Here is a 17,517-nt window from a genome sequence, read left to right as displayed (position 1 = left end):
TATCCAAATAAATGAAAACACCTTATGCAAATGTAGCTACTTTGCTGTTATTATGGCTGCATTCTTTGATGTGACGAAGTTAGCCGTAGTTGGCTGGCTAGCAAGCAAGGGATAAGAATTTTGCCAGACAGTTTGGCAATGGAACATTTAGGACGAACGATCGGGTTGCGTCCACAGACAGAACAAAAAGACTGAACGACAGGGGACAGGGTCTCATCTCTAGCAACAGAACCGATAGAACGTACTAAACATTACATTTACATTACATTTAAGTCATTTAGCAGACGCTCTTATCCAGAGCGACTTACAAATTGGTGCATTCACCTTATGACATCCAGTGGAACAGCCACTTTACAATAGTGCATCTAAATCTTTTAAGGGGGGGGGGGTGAGAAGGATTACTTATTAAACATAATAAATAAAAATAAATGACAGGTGAAATCTTACTTACACCAATCCATGTCATGTCAGATCAGTGATTTTAAAAGCAGCTCTCCTCAAGGCGGAGGATACAGAAGAGATATGAAGAGACAGGTCAGGACCCGAGAACAGATAATCCATACTCTATTAGAGAGGCTTTACTGGGAAGGCTTTACTGGGAAGGCTGAAGAAGCACATCATGACCTGCTCATATCACCTTACATACGGGGAGGAAATCCCAATCTGGTTTTGTAATAGGTCTTGGCCATGGCTTCACAGCACACCACACACATACCACCCTCTTTTTTTTGAGCACCATTTTGCAGCTCTCTGTTAGGAACTGCCTTGTTTACTTAACAGAATTACTACCACTGCCACTTTCAAACCATCTCTGCTACTTCCGCCAGGATCAAGTGCAGGTCAATCGCATGACTGATAAGATACTGTGTCAGATTGATATGCCCAGACCCCTAATAGTTGGGACTACGATCAGAGGGGTTTAACTCTGGTGTGAGGTAACTGTTGTGTGACACTGTCTTGTCGGTCTGTGTTTAGTTCCATGGGAGCTCGGAGAGACAGAGGAGGAGACAGGAGAAGACTGTGATTCAACAGGCCAAGCGAGAGCAGCTGAAGAGGCTCCACAGAGCCCAGGTACTGTAGAGCACATAGACAACAAAACAGCACTACCACACCAGAGGCCTTCCGTTTTCATTCGCCATTCATTTACATGTTTTATATTTAAGCAATAAGGCCCGAGGGGGTGTGGTATATGGCCAATATACCACGGCTAAGGGCTGTTCTTATGCACGACGCTCTTAGCCTTTATGTTCAGTAATCCAGAGGCTCGAGCGGTCACGACGGTGCAGACACGAATTCCAAATAGTATCCGTAAAGTTCGTAGAATAATGTCAAATGTTTTTATAATCAATCAATTTATAATCAATCCTCAGTTTGTTTTTACAATAAATAATCGATAATATTTCAACCGGACTGTAGCTTTTTCAATAGGAGAGAGAGAGAAAATGTCTGCTCCAAGCTGTTGGTGCATGCAAAACTCTGCTGGCACCCAGCCATCCAATGACGCGATGTGATTGTTCTTGCTCATTTTTCAGAATAAAAGGCTGAAACTGTGTCTAAAGACTGTTCACACCATGTGGAAGCCATAGGAAAAGGAATCTGGTTGATATCCCTTTAAATGGAGCGAAGGCAGGCAATGGAACAGTGAGGTTTCAGGAAAAACAGCACCTCCGGGTTGGATATACCTCAGGTTTTCGCCTGCAATATCAGTTCTGTTATACTCACAGACAATATTTTGACAGTTTTGGAAAACTTTAGTGTTTTCTATCCTAATCTGACAATTATATGTATATTCTAGTTTCTGGGCCTGAGAAATAGGCAGTTTCATTTGGGTATGTTTTTCATCCAAACATCAAAATACTGCCCCCTACACTCTACAGGTTAAGGGCTTGTAGGTAAGCATTTCACGGTAAGGTCTACACTTGTTGTATTCGGCACATGTGACAAAGTTTTGTTTTGAATTAGAGCAGTAAAAATACATGTTTTGTCATACCCGTGGTTTACAGCGCTCCACAGCTGTAAGCCAATCAGCATTCAGGGCTCAAACCACCCAGTGTATAAGGATTCTCTCAAACATTTGACTCACTAATGATCTCTTCCACAAATGTATTTGATTTGTTGGGGTGATGAATGGGATATAAATATTGTGTGTTGAGCCATTGTGAGGGTGCCTTGGTTGAATCTGACCTGGTGTTTATTGTGTGAAGATCATCCAGAGGCAGCTGGAGGAAGTGGGGGAGAAGCAGAGAGACCTGGAGGAGAGAGGGGTGACCATTGAGAAGGTCCTTCGAGGTGAAGCCCCAGGTGAGCCACACTGTCCCAACAGAATGCACGTTTGTCATCTCATGCTGTGTGGATTGATTCCAACAGCTGCTGTTGTGTATCCATTCGGTTGACGTAGCTCTATGACTCGGGGCCAGAGCATTTTATGAAATTATGACAAAGGAATGGAGGGGTTAAAATCAGAATGTTCAGTAAGTGAGTGTTATGTCCTTGAATCAGAGTGGCCTTATCTCTGAAGGTAACACACAAAGACATGGCACATGAAGACTGAGCTATGCACAGAGAGTGGAGAAAGGCACTGTTTGTAATGGAACTGTCTTAGTTTGACGTCAGCCAAGAACATATAGTTGAGACATGAAAACACTGGATTCAGAATGACCTATGCTCAGGAATAGTTTTCCTGTTTCTGTGAGGTTTGCAAGTGGCAATGCTTTTCTAATAATGATTTCAATTTCCTTATCTAGAGTAGGCCATGTCTATAGTCAGAACTACACTGATGCCTTTGCTTGGAAAATGCATAATAAAAACTACCAAATTATAGTCATTTGCATTCAACCAAAATAACAATTTGAAGTTGAAATTGTTTAGAAATCACTGCGGTGGCAATTGGCCTTGTGAAGAGAGGAAGGAGGGGGGAAAGCTTTCCCATGTTTCATTAGCCTTGCACATGGTGATATACAAGTTCGTCATTAAAGACAGATACTTTATAATGAAAAATGGTTATTCCTGCTAGTCTTTTCAAAAGTCATCTTTTCATACTGGTAATCATATTCCTCAAAGGTAAATTGTGTTTTGCCAGAATTGTAAATTAGAAATGTGTTTGTTGCTTCTGCACTCTCCAGATAAAGAATGATTGAGAGTTTAACCATAATTAGCTGTTACTTTTATTATAATTTCATTAAATTACAGTGCATAAAAAGAACACAAACGTAGCCCTGAGTAATGCAGTTGTTTCATCCAAGTTTGTGTCCTTCTATTGTTAAATGGAAAGCACATCTCCTGTGTAAAGACCTTTTTGAACTCATCTTTTGTTCTATAGTCAGGCTCAATGTTAAAAGCCTCCTCAGAGACTGAGTGTCTGTGGTCTAAGTACCATTGAGTACAGTGAATGGCCTTGCAAATTCTGATTCAAAAACTACAGGGAGAGTGTCTCTTGTGATGCGGGCTTGAAGGGCAGCGGCAGCAGTGGCAACCATTGTGCCTGTTTACATGGCTTTGTTTGGATAATTGAATTAAGGCAGAGGCCGAAGGTCTCATGGCTCAATAGGCTCTTTGTTCATTGATATTATTCACAGACTCCGACTGGATTGCAAGAGGGTAGGAGTAGGTGTCAGACAATGACCCGAGTGTATATGATTGGCAAGAAAAAGTATGAAAAAGTTGAGGATTTTTTTTTTTTTATGTCAGTCTTCCTTTATTTGTCTTTATTCAATTTGTAAGTCGCTCTGGATAAGAGCGTCTGCTAAATGACTTAAATGTAAATGTAATTTCTGGATGTTTGCAGGGGTATTTGAAGGCCAGGGTCACAGTGCTGTACAGTATATGGCAATGGGGGAGAAAAGGTTTCCTACACAGTTGAGAGAAAACAGTCTGACAATGAAGACCGAGCATAATGGTTCATTTTTTAAAAAATTATAATAAAAAATAAAAAAATTACATTTAAAAAATAATATATATTTTTAAATTATTTAACCAGGTAGGCCAGTGGAGAACAAGTTCTCATTTACAACTGCGACCTGGCCATGATAAAGCAAAGCAGTGCGACACAAACAACAGAGTTACACATAGAATAAACAAATGTACAGTCAATAACACAATAGGAAAAAAACTATATACAGCTTGTGCAAATGAGGTAAGATTAGGGAGGTAAGGCAATAAATAGGCTGTAGTGGCGAAGTAATTACAATTGAGCAATTAAACACTGGAGTGATAGATGTGCAGATGATGATGTGAAATTAGAGATACTGGGGTGCAATGGAGCAAATAAATAAATAACAATATGGGGATGAGGTAGTTGGATGGGTAATTTAGAGATGGGCTATGTACAGGTGCAGTGATAGGTGAGCTGCTCTGACAGCTGATGCTTAAAGTTAGTGAGGGAGATATGAGTCTCCAGCTTCAGTGATTTTTGCAGTTCGTTCCAGTCATTGACAGCAGAAAACTGGAAGGAAAGGCATCCAAAGGAAGTGTTGGCTTTGGGGATGACCAGTGAAATATACCTGCTGGAGCGTGTGCTACGGGTGGGTGCTGCTATGGTGACCAGTGAGCTCGATCAGGCGGGGCTTTACCTAGCAAAGACTTATAGATGACCTGGAGCCAGTGGGTTTGGTGACGAATATGGAGCGAAGGCCAGCCATCGAGAGCATACAGGTCGCAGTGGTGGGTACTATATGGGGCTTTGGTGACAAAACGGATGACACTGTGATAGACTGCATCCAATTTGCTGAGTAGAGTGTTGGAGGCTATTTTATAAATGACATCGCCGAAGTCAAGGATCGGTAGGATAGCTTTACATTTTTTTTGTAATTGTCCACATATTCTAGGTCAGAAGCATCCAGAGTAGTGATGCTGAACGGGCGGGCAGGTGTGGGCAGTGATCGGTTAAAGAGCATACATTTAGTTTTCCTTGCATTTAAGAGCAGTTGGTGGCATTGAATATCGTCTGGAGGTTAGGTAAGTGTCCAAAGAAGGGCCAGAAGTATACAGAATGGTGTCGTCTGTGTAGAGGTGGATCAGAAAATCACCAGCAGCAAGAGCGACATCATTGATGTATACAGAGAAGAGAGTCGGCCCGAGAATTGAACCCTGTGGCACCCCCATAGAGACTGCCAGAGGTCTGGACAACAGGCCCTTCGATTTAACCCACTGAACTCTGTCTGAGAAGAAGTTGGTGAACCAGGCGAGGCAGTCATTTGAGAAACCAAGGCTGTTGAGTCTGCCGATAAGAATGCGGTAATTTACAGAGTCGAACGCCTTGGTGGATGAATACGGCTGCACAGTATTGTATTTTATTGATGGCGGTTATGATATCGTTTAGGACCTTGAGCGTGGCTGAGGTGCATGACCAGCTCTGAAACCAGATTGCATAGTGGAGAAGGTACGGTGGGATTCGAAATGGTCGTTGATCTGTTTGTTGACTTGGCTTTCAAAGACTTCAGAAAGCAGGGCAGGATGGATATAGGTCTGTAACAGTTTGGGTCTAGAGTGTCTCCCCCCTTTTTTAAAGAGGGGGATGACCGCGGCTAGTAATAGGGGTTGCAACAATTCCGGCGGATAATTTTAGAAAGAGAAGGTCCAGATTGTCTTGCCCAACTGATGAGTAGGGGTCCAGATTTTGCACCTCTTTCAGATCATCAGCTATCTGGATTTGGGTGAAGGAGAAATGGGGGAGGTTTGGGCAAGTTGCTGTGGGGGGTGCAGGGCTGTTGACTGGTGTAGGGGTAGCCAGGTGGAAAGCATGGCCAGCCGTAGAAAAATGCTATTTGAAATTCTCAATTATCGTTGATTTTTCGGTGGTGACAGTGTTTCCTAGCCTCAGTGCAGTGGGTAGCTGGGAGGAGGTGCTCTTATTCTCCATGGACTTTACAGTGCCCCAGAACTTCTTCGAGTTCGTGCTACAGGATGCACATTCCTGTTTTGAAAAATCTAGCCTTAGCTTTCCTAACTGCCTGTGTATATTGGTTCCAAACTTCCCTGGAAAGTGGCATATCGCGGGGGCTATTCGATGCTAATGCAGTACGCCACAAGATGTTTGTTGTGCTGGTCAAGGGCAGTCAGGTCTGGAGTGAACCAAGGGCTATATCTGTTCCTGGTTCAAAATGTTTTGAATGGGGCATGCTTATTTAAGATGGTGAGGAAAGCACTTTTAATGACTTACCAGGCATCCTTTACTGATGGAATGAGGTCAATATCCTTCCAGGATACCCAGGCCAGGTCGATTAGAAAGGCCTGCTCGCTGAAGTGTTTCAGGGGGCATTTTACAGTGATGAGGGATGGTCGTTTGACCGCAGGCGATGAGGCAGGGATCACTGAGATCCCGATTGAAGACAGCAGAGGTGTATTTAGATGGCAGGTTTGTCAGGATGATATCTATGAGGGTGCCCGTGTTTACAGATTTGGGGTTGTACTTGATAGGTTCATTGATAATTTGTGTGAGATTGAGGGCATCAAGATAGATATAGCAACGAATCAGAAGCATTAGGAGCTGTCCTTCAATCAAACACACTCTACGAATGGTTCTGTTTCATATAATGTAGCTGTAGTCAGTGTAATGCTCAGTGTTAGTATATGTAAAAAAAAAAAAAAAAACCTTTAGCCTGTTGTCCACAGGTTACACTGTCATGGAAGACCCAACCACGACTCATCTTCATTGCTCTTACTGAGGGGAGGAGGTTGTTGGCCAAGATCTCGCGATACATGGCCCCATCCATCCTCCCCTCGGTGCAGTCGTCCTGTCCCTTTTGCAGAAAAGCATCGCCAAAGAATGATGTTTCCATCTCCATGCTTCATGGTTGGGATGGTGTTCTTGGGATTGTACTCATCCTTCTTCTTCCTCCAAACACGGAGAGTGGAGTTTAGACCAAAAAGCTCTATTTTCGTCTCATCAGACCACATGAACTTCTCCCATTCCTCCTCTGGATCATCCAGATGGCCATTGGCAAACTTCAGAAGGGCCTGGACATGCGCAGGGGGACCTTGCGTGCGCTGCAGGATTTTAATCCATGACGGTGTAGTGTGTTACTAATGGTTTTCTTTGAGACTGTGATACCAGCTCTCTTCAGGTCATTGACCAGGTCCTGCCATGTAGTTCTGGGATGATCCTCCACCTTCCTCATGATCATTGATGCCCCACGAGGTGAGATCTTGCATGGAGCCCCAGACCGAGGGTGATTGACCATCATCTTGAACTTCTTCCATTTTCTAATAATTGCGCAAACAGTTGTTGCCTTCTCACCAAGCTGCTTGCCTATTGTCCTGTAGCCCATCCCAGCCTTGTGCAGGTCTACAATTGTATCCCTGATGTCCTTACACAGCTCTCTGGTCTTGGCCATTGTGGAGAGGTTGGAGTCTGTTTGATTGAGTGTGTGGACAAAATCGTCAGTGTATCAAATACTTGTTCTCTTCTTCTACTTGTTCTCCCCACTGTCTGTTGGAGACTGTTGCAACAGGCCAGGGGTTACAGGACCATTACTATGGCCATCTACTTTTACTTTACTGACTTTATTGTCATTTTGTTGTAGTGTTATGTACACATTTAAATTGGCATTTAAATACAATACAAAACAAATTGACAATTTAACTTTCATAACAGTTAACATAGAACTAAAAAGAGACTAGCCTGCTGGCCTTACTGGGTCGATAGGAACATTAGCCCAAGCTATTTAGGAGGGATATCACACCTGGCACAAATTATTGTCTAATTGTCTTTTTCCTGCCGATGGGTGCCCTATACCTGCGCCTAGAGGGGAGTAGTTCGAAGTCCGGGGACAGGGGGTGGCTTGGGTCTAAAATTATTTTGTGAGCCTTGCAGAGGGCCATAAAGATCTTAAAGATCTCATCCACACCTGTCTGTTAGACTCCAAGTACCTTGCTTGCTGTGGTGATAATCCTTCTCAGCATATTTCTCTGGTTGACAGTGGCATTGCCAAACCAACAAACAATACAAAAAGTTAAAATGCTCTCAATGAAGGATTTGTAAAACAGAATAAGTATAGAACAGTCAACATTAAAAGTAGCCCAGCTTTTTGAGAAAGTACAGTCTGACTCTTTTTGTAGATCAGGTCTGTACATTTACTCCACTGAAGCTTATTGTCCAAGAGGACCCCCAGGTATTTGTATTCCTTTACAATCTCTATGTTCTGACCTCAGATGTTGCAGAGGTAGGTGTTGTACTCTTTCTGAAGTCTATGCACATCTCTTTGATTTTGTTGGTATTGAGGACAAGTGGGATTCCTCACACCACTCTACAAAGTCATCTAGGACCGGGCCATGGTGTTCTTCGTCATCATGCAACAGGCTGATCAAGGCAGTGTCATCAGCCAACTTAACGAGTTGTCTGTCAGGATGGGAACTAGTACAACTATTAGTGTACAAGATGTACAGGAGTGGGGACAAAACACATCCCTGAGGAGAGCCTGTGTTGGTGGTGCGCATGTCTGACACGTGTTGACCCGCTGTGACCTCTGACTCAGGAAGTCCAACAACCACAAGACTAGTTCCCCATCTAAGGAGAAGTCCCGAATGAGTCTGCAAGAATGTAAGGCTGGATTGTGTTGAAGGCAGAAGAAAAGTCAACAAACAAAACCCTGACATGGGATTTGGCTCTAGATGTCTATAGACTATGTTGAGGAGACTACACCCTCTAGATGTCTATAGACCATGTTGAGGAGACTACACCCTCTAGATGTCTATAGACTATGTTGAGGAGACTACACCCTCTAGATGTCTATAGACTATGTTGAGGAGACTACACCCTCTAGATGTCTATAGACTATGTTGAGGAGACTACACCCTCTAGATGTCTATAGACTATGTTGAGGAGACTACACCCTCTAGATGTCTATAGACTATGTTGAGGAGACTACACCCTCTAGGTGTCTATAGACTATGTTAAGGAGACTACCCCCTCTAGATGTCTATAGACCATGTTAATACCCCCTCTAGATGTCTATAGACTATGTTGAGGAGACTACACCCTCTAGATGTCTATAGACTATGTTGAGGAGACTACACCCTCTAGATGTCTATAGACTATGTTGAGGAGACTACACCCTCTAGATGTCTATAGACTATGTTGAGGAGACTACACCCTCTAGATGTCTATAGACTATGTTAAGGAGACTACACCCTCTAGATGTCTATAGACTATGTTAAGGAGACTACACCCTCTAGATGTCTATAGACTATGTTAAGGAGACTACACCCTCTAGATGTCTATAGACTATGTTGAGGAGACTACACCCTCTAGATGTCTATAGACCATGTTAATACCCCCTCTAGATGTCTATAGACTATGTTGAGGAGACTACCCCCTCTAGATGTCTATAGACCATGTTAATACCCCCTCTAGATGTCTATAGACCATGTTGAGGAGACTACACCCTCTAGATGTCTATAGACCATGTTGAGGAGACTACACCCTCTAGATGTCTATAGACTATGTTAAGGAGACTACACCCTCTAGATGTCTATAGACTATGTTAAGGAGACTACACCCTCTAGATGTCTATAGACTATGTTAAGGAGACTACACCCTCTAGATGTCTATAGACTATGTTAAGGAGACTACACCCTCTAGATGTCTATAGACCATGTTGAGGAGACTACACCCTCTAGATGTCTATAGACCATGTTAATACCCCCTCTAGATGTCTATAGACTATGTTGAGGAGACTACCCCCTCTAGATGTCTATAGACCATGTTAATACCCCCTCTAGATGTCTATAGACTATGTTGAGGAGACTACACCCTCTAGATGTCTATAGACTATGTTGAGGAGACTACACCCTCTAGATGTCTATAGACTATGTTGAGGAGACTACACCCTCTAGATGTCTATAGACAATGTTGAGGAGACTACACCCTCTAGATGTCTATAGACCAAGTTTGAGGAGACTACACCCTCTAGATGTCTATAGACCATGTTAATACCCCCTCTAGATGTCTATAGACTATGTTGAGGAGACTACCCCCTCTAGATGTCTATAGACCATGTTAATACCCCCTCTAGATGTCTATAGACTATGTTGAGGAGACTACACCCTCTAGATGTCTATAGACTATGTTGAGGAGACTACACCCTCTAGATGTCTATAGACTATGTTGAGGAGACTACACCCTCTAGATGTCTATAGACCATGTTGAGGAGACTACACCCTCTAGATGTCTATAGACTATGTTGAGGAGACTACACCCTCTAGATGTCTATAGACTATGTTGAGGAGACTACCCCCTCTAGATGTCTATAGACCATGTTAATACCCCCTCTAGATGTCTATAGACTATGTTGAGGAGACTACACCCTCTAGATGTCTATAGACTATGTTGAGGAGACTACACCCTCTAGATGTCTATAGACAATGTTGAGGAGACTACACCCTCTAGATGTCTATAGACCATGTTGAGGAGACTACACCCTCTAGATGTCTATAGACTATGTTGAGGAGACTACACCCTCTAGATGTCTATAGACCATGTTAATACCCCCTCTAGATGTCTATAGACTATGTTGAGGAGACTACACCCTCTAGATGTCTATAGACTATGTTGAGGAGACTACACCCTCTAGATGTCTATAGACCATGTTGAGGAGACTACACCCTCTAGATGTCTATAGACCATGTTAATACCCCCTCTAGATGTCTATAGACTATGTTGAGGAGACTACACCCTCTAGATGTCTATAGACTATGTTAAGGAGACTACACCCTCTAGATGTCTATAGACTATGTTAAGGAGACTACACCCTCTAGATGTCTATAGACCATGTTGAGGAGACTACACCCTCTAGATGTCTATAGACTATGTTAAGGAGACTACACCCTCTAGATGTCTATAGACCATGTTAATACCCCCTCTAGATGTCTATAGACTATGTTGAGGAGACTACACCCTCTAGATGTCTATAGACCATGTTGAGGAGACTACACCCTCTAGATGTCTATAGACTATGTTAAGGAGACTACACCCTCTAGATGTCTATAGACCATGTTAATACCCCCTCTAGATGTCTATAGACCATGTTAATACCCCCTCTAGATGTCTATAGACTATGTTAAGGAGACTACACCCTCTAGATGTCTATAGACCATGTTAATACCCCCTCTAGATGTCTATAGACTATGTTAATACCCCCTCTAGATGTCTATAGACTATGTTAATACCCCCTCTAGATGTCTATAGACTATGTTGAGGAGACTACACCCTCTAGATGTCTATAGACCATGTTGAGGAGACTACACCCTCTAGATGTCTATAGACCACACTAGATGTCTATAGACTATGTTAAGGAGACTACACCCTCTAGATGTCTATAGACCATGTTAATACCCCTCTAGATGTCTATAGACTATGTTGAGGAGACTACACCCTCTAGATGTCTATAGACCATGTTGAGGAGACTACACCCTCTAGATGTCTATAGACCACACCCTCTAGATGTCTATAGACTATGTTAAGGAGACTACACCCTCTAGATGTCTATAGACCATGTTAATACCCCTCTAGATGTCTATAGACTATGTTGAGGAGACTACACCCTCTAGATGTCTATAGACCATGTTGAGGAGACTACACCCTCTAGATGTCTATAGACCACACCCTCTAGATGTCTATAGACTATGTTGAGGAGACTACACCCTCTAGATGTCTATAGACCATGTTAATACCCCCTCTAGATGTCTATAGACTATGTTGAGGAGACTACACCCTCTAGATGTCTATAGACCATGTTAATACCCCCTCTAGATGTCTATAGACCATGTTGAGGAGACTACACCCTCTAGATGTCTATAGACCATGTTAATACCCCCTCTAGATGTCTATAGACCATGTTAAGGAGACTACACCCTCTAAATGTCTATAGACCATGTTGAGGAGACTACACCCTCTAGATGTCTATAGACTATGTTAAGGAGACTACACCCTCTAGATGTCTATAGACCATGTTGAGGAGACTACACCCTCTAGATGTCTATAGACAATGTTGAGGAGACTACACCCTCTAGATGTCTATAGACTATGTTGAGGAGACTACACCCTCTAGATGTCTATAGACCATGTTAATACCCCCTCTAGATGTCTATAGACTATGTTAATACCCCCTCTAGATGTCTATAGACTATGTTAATACCCCCTCTAGATGTCTATAGACTATGTTGAGGAGACTACACCCTCTAGATGTCTATAGACCATGTTAATACCCCCTCTAGATGTCTATAGACTATGTTGAGGAGACTACACCCTCTAGATGTCTATAGACCATGTTAATACCCCCTCTAGATGTCTATAGACCATGTTGAGGAGACTACACCCTCTAAATGTCTATAGACCATGTTGAGGAGACTACACCCTCTAGATGTCTATAGACCATGTTGAGGAGACTACACCCTCTAGATGTCTATAGACCATGTTAATACCCCCTCTAGATGTCTATAGACTATGTTAATACCCCCTCTAGATGTCTATAGACCATGTTAATACCCCCTCTAGATGTCTATAGACCATGTTGAGGAGACTACACCCTCTAGATGTCTATAGACCATGTTAATACCCCCTCTAGATGTCTATAGACTATGTTGAGGAGAGTAAAGAATGACATAATCAACTCCTCTGCTGGGCTGATAGGCAAACTGCAATGTGTGAGGAGCTTCTGGGTGGCGCTGAGAACATGACTTTTCACAATTTTCTCAAGGCATTTCATTCCTAAGGATGTCAAGGTGACAGGGTGGTAGTCATTCAGCACAGAGGGAATAGATGGTTTAGGAATGGGTATAATTGAGTTTTTCCACAATACTGGCACTTGTTGCTGGTCGAGTGAGGATTGGAAAATGTCTATAAACACCAGCCAATTGTTCAGCACAGTGCTTTAACACGGCCACTTATTTTGCCTGGGCTTTTGTGTAAATTACATCCCCTGAACAACGTCACTACATCAGCATGTTTAGCCTCAACCCTCTCAGACATTTGTAATGATGGTTCCATTTGTTTTACCTCCGACACAAAATTGTCTTATTCAAATCTTGGCTAATGAACGGAATGTTTTCTTCTCATGTTCTGGCCCTCATGTCTCCCAAGGTCAGCACTGGTTTTTCCTCTACCTACAGTGGGGAGAACAAGTATTTGATACACTGCCGATTTTGCAAGTTTTCCTACTTACAAAGCATGTAGAGGTCTAATTTTTTATCATAGCTACAGTTCAACTGTGAGAGATGGAATCTAAAACAAAAATCCAGAAAATCACATTGTATGATTTTTAAGTAATTAATTTGCATTTTATTGCATGACATAAGTAGCCGGAATTCTTACTGGTTGGTAGTTGATCAAATACTAATGTCATGCAATAAAATGCAAATGAATTACTTAAAAATCATACAAAGTGATTTTCTGGGGTTTGTTTTAGATTCCGTCTCTCACAGTTGAAGTGTACCTATGATAAAAAAATTAGACCTCCACATGCTTTGTAAGTAGGAAAATCTGCAAAATCGGCAGTGTATCAAATACTTGTTCTCCCCACTGTATATGGGTGGCACTAGCCATGGATTTAATCCATTGCCAGGCCACCCTTTAGTTACCCGAGTAGAGGGTTCTCTCCACCGTTTGCTTGTATGACTCCTTGAGCACCAGTATCTGTCTTTTCATCTCACGTTGTACATCTCTTAAAGCCTGTCTATCACCCTCAGCATAAAGTGCCTTCTTCCTAATAAAGTAGTGATTTTAGATGTTTTGATACCCAAGGCTTATTGTTAGAGAATGTTTTAGTAGGTACAACTGACTCCACATAGTTTGAAATAACATCTGTGAGTTCATCAAGATCAGAGCTACTGTCCTCAAATACCTCCCACATAGTACAGTCAAAACACACCTGGAGACAAGTGAAACTGTTGTCATTCCAGATCTACTGAATAACCTTGTGACAGGGATCTTATTAGTCGACCTTGGACGTAATGAGGAATGAAGAAACGGGATGATCAAACTTCTATATTATCTGGGGTAGCTGATTCTAACCTTGCTCTCTCCCTCTATCAGACAAAGGTGATGGTCTCTCTGATGAGCACGAGCTCCTCCAAATGTGGTTCAAGCTGGTCCTGGAGAAGAACAAACTTGCACGCTATGAGGAAGAGCTAGTCATATTGTAAGTAGGAAAAGATGAGGGACACTGCATTCTTTGACACAGACCATCTTATGGAGTGAAGTGTGTTTGAAATGGGTTGTTTTGTCTGTTAGTGCTCAGGAACTGGAGCTGGAGGACAGACAGAGTCAACTACAGACAGATCTACGACGCAGGATGGCAGTAGACGGTACGGGTCACACACTGTCATTGTAGTATGCGTTTGCGGTCCAGTTATAATACATTCGCGGCCCATTATCTGTGGAACTTGTCCTTTATCTGTGGAACTTGTCCTTTATCTGTGGAACTTGTCCTTTATCTGTGGAACTTGTTGAGAATGTTTTCTAAATGACCATGTCCTACTTTGTCCATCTGTCTGTCTCCACCCCTCCTTCTCCTCCTCTACCATTTTACAATCTCTCCTCTCCAATGGCCCTTTGCAGACTCCAGGAAGAGCTCCAGTGAGCTGGCGGAGGAGCAGCAGATGCTGACCGAGATCATGAAGGTGGTGGAGAGGAGAGACACTCTGGTCAGCCTGCTGGAGGAACAGCGACTGCAGGAGAGGGCTGAGGACAGAGACCTGGAGAGCCTGGTGCTGTCTAGGGGCTACCAGTTCCATTGGACCTGAGGAGTTGCAGCCCTCTGGGGCAGGGAAAATGATAACAGTACCATGCAGCTCTATGGGTAGAGGCGACAAGTGACTACACTACCGGATTTGGCCTCAGTCGGCATGATGACCTTTTGAATATGTATATAGGTTTTACTTGTCAATTCCTACTTGAGGATCACATCTCTTATAGACCTGAGGGTTGTACATCCAGTGTCTGTATGCCTAGTCTCTCTTGGCAGCCTTCTGAGATTACTGTATGCCTAACCAAGAACACCTCATATTCTGTCGTATGAATGGAATAAATGAAATATGATTGTTTTTTTGAATTTGTCAGTTGCACCGGAAAGCACTTAGAAACACTAGAAACCCAAAGATTCAACCTATCAAGTATGTTTTCGCTCTCAAAGCTAAATGTATTTTGTATGTGTAGGTCTCTATTGTAGGTCTCTACTGTTCATGTGTTGTGCTGTTGTGTTGAGAAGCACTGGAAAAACTACTGTATGTTGTATAATTTAATCTGCACTATACCAAGGAACTTAATCAACCAATACACCAAGTTGAGACTGTGTCAGTGGTCATGGTTGTCCATGTTGATAACAGGACTTTTGACTATTATTCCTGCATGTTGTCTATCCTATTACTCAGTACTGACCACAACCAACAGGATTTTATTCACTTGTTTGAGTCCTCCTTGCCCAACTTTGTTGGTTCAATTTATTTAGTTTGCTGTTTATTTTTATTCTGTAAAAATTAGATTATGAAATAAAATATATTTAATAGAGAATTGAAGTGTATTTGGTCATGATTTATGGATATGACATAATATTCAGAGAGATCATAGCTTATGGTGGCATTAGAATAAAGTCTGTCTATCCATAGTGATACTACCATAGTGTTTGTCAATGCATGCAGGTGCCAACTATGTGCTACAAACTATTCAGCAATGAAGGTTTTATTATTTTTTTATTTAACTAGGCAAGTCCATAAAGAACAAATGCTTATTTACAATGATGGCCTACACCGGCAAACCCGGATGACGTTGGGCCAATTGTGCGCTGCCCTATGGGCCTCCCAATCACGGCCGGTTGTGATACAGCCTGGATTCGAACCAGGGTGTCTGTAGTGACGCCTCTAGCACTGAGCTGCAGTGCCTTAGACTGCTGCGCCACTCCGGAGCCCAAGTTAGGGGAGGGAACTACATCTGGGAACAAGGAAAGGATTCGAGGGATTGACGAATGTTTGGAATTCCGTTATAATGAACATTGTTTCGAACAGAACGTGATTTATCAATTTAATTCAGAGATCTACTAAACGTGTAACTTTACATTTTGATTGTACCTTTGAGCTTTGGCTAAATTTGATCATGGCTTCTTCGCCGTCCTCTCCCTATTCGCCAATGACTCCGAAATCTCCCTCTTCCAGAAAAAAAAAACTTGTTCCTGGGAAAATTTGGAGGAACTTTAGTAAGAAGAAAGAAAGCAAAAGAAGGTAAAGTTCCGATCAAAACAATACTGTAAAAAAAACATGTCTAAACTTAACTTGCGAGCTTGTGTGTCAACAGAAACGGACAGGAAGAAAAGGTGTATTTTATGGAACGACAGTGTAGCCCATTTGATCTCTAGCTACATCAATTTTTCAATCTGAGCGGCGCAAATTATTACAGAACATGCATTGTGCAATGAAGTCACACCCTAATCTATTGTCTACTCCGTCTGATTCTGTCAATTCATTACTGGTAAAGCCATAACGAAACCGCCTGCATGCTTTCCCCGCAGCACATTCATTGAGGATATCAGAATGGATGAGCCTCGAGGCATATCTAGGTTACATACATAATACATAGGCCTGTCTGAAAACTAGTTATTGCACTCAAATAATGTATTCTATTTAAACTTTCTTGACCAGCAGCCTGGGGGTGCAACAAATCAAAGTGTATTTTATATTTGAGTACCTTCAAAGTAGCCACCCTTTGCCTTGATGTCAGCTTTGCACACTCTTGGCATTCTATCAACCAGCTTCACGAGGGAGTCACTTGGAATGCATTTCAATTAACCAGCTTCATGAGGAATGCTTTTCCAACCGTCTTGAAGTTCTCATATATGCTGGGCACTTGTTGGCTGCTTTTCCTTCACTCTGCGGTCCCACTCATCCCAAACCATCTCAAGTGGGTTGAGGTCGGGGGATTGTGGAGGCCAGGTCATCAGATGCAGCACTCCATCACTCTACTTCTTGGTCAAATAGCCCTTACACAGCCTATAGGTGTGTTGAGTCATTGTCCTGTTGAAAAACAAATGATAGTCCCACTAAGCGCACGCCAGATGGGATGGCGTTCCAGGTGACTCCCTAACTTCCGGCGCCGACTGAGATGGCCGCCTCGCTTCGCGTTCCTAGGAAACTATGCAGTTTTTTTTTTTTACGTGTTATTTCTTACATTAGTACCCCAGGTCATCTTAGGTTTCATTACATACAGTCGAGAAGAACTACTAAATATAAGATCAGCGTCAACTCACCATCAGTACGACCAAGAATATGTTTTCCGCGACGCGGATCCTGTGTTCTGCCTTACAAACAGGACAACGGAATGGATCGCATGCAGCGACCCAAGGAAACGACTCCGAAAAAGAGGGAAACGAGGCGGTGTTCTGGTCAGACTCCGAAAAAGGGCACATCGCGCACCACTTCCCAGCATTCTTCTTGCCAATGTCCAGTCTCTTGACAACAAGGTTGACGAAATCCGAGCAAGGGTGGCATTCCAGAGGGACATCAGAGACTGCAACGTTCTCTGCTTCACGGAAACAT

At 42.7% G+C, this 17,517-nt stretch overlaps 1 protein-coding gene across 2 annotated transcripts in view; it reads left to right on the top strand.

The window, feature by feature from the left end:
* The window catches only part of mical2b (microtubule associated monooxygenase, calponin and LIM domain containing 2b), a 99,441-nt gene extending 83,939 nt beyond the window's left edge, over positions 1-15,502 (top strand). For both annotated transcript variants that reach the window (XM_052466111.1, XM_052466110.1), the window contains exons 26-30: positions 976-1,071; positions 2,205-2,301; positions 14,027-14,132; positions 14,225-14,298; positions 14,552-15,502. In XM_052466111.1, the coding sequence (XP_052322071.1) occupies positions 976-1,071; positions 2,205-2,301; positions 14,027-14,132; positions 14,225-14,298; positions 14,552-14,736 (558 nt within the window). In that variant the 3' untranslated portion in view covers positions 14,737-15,502. The remainder of the gene's footprint in view (positions 1-975; positions 1,072-2,204; positions 2,302-14,026; positions 14,133-14,224; positions 14,299-14,551) is intronic.
* The last annotated feature ends 2,015 nt before the right edge of the window (positions 15,503-17,517 follow it).

This window comes from Oncorhynchus keta, chromosome 17, assembly GCF_023373465.1.
Source record: "Oncorhynchus keta strain PuntledgeMale-10-30-2019 chromosome 17, Oket_V2, whole genome shotgun sequence".
NCBI lineage: Eukaryota > Metazoa > Chordata > Actinopteri > Salmoniformes > Salmonidae > Oncorhynchus > Oncorhynchus keta.
Note: the sequence above shows the minus strand (reverse complement) of the source record. Positions and strands in the feature narration are given on the sequence as shown.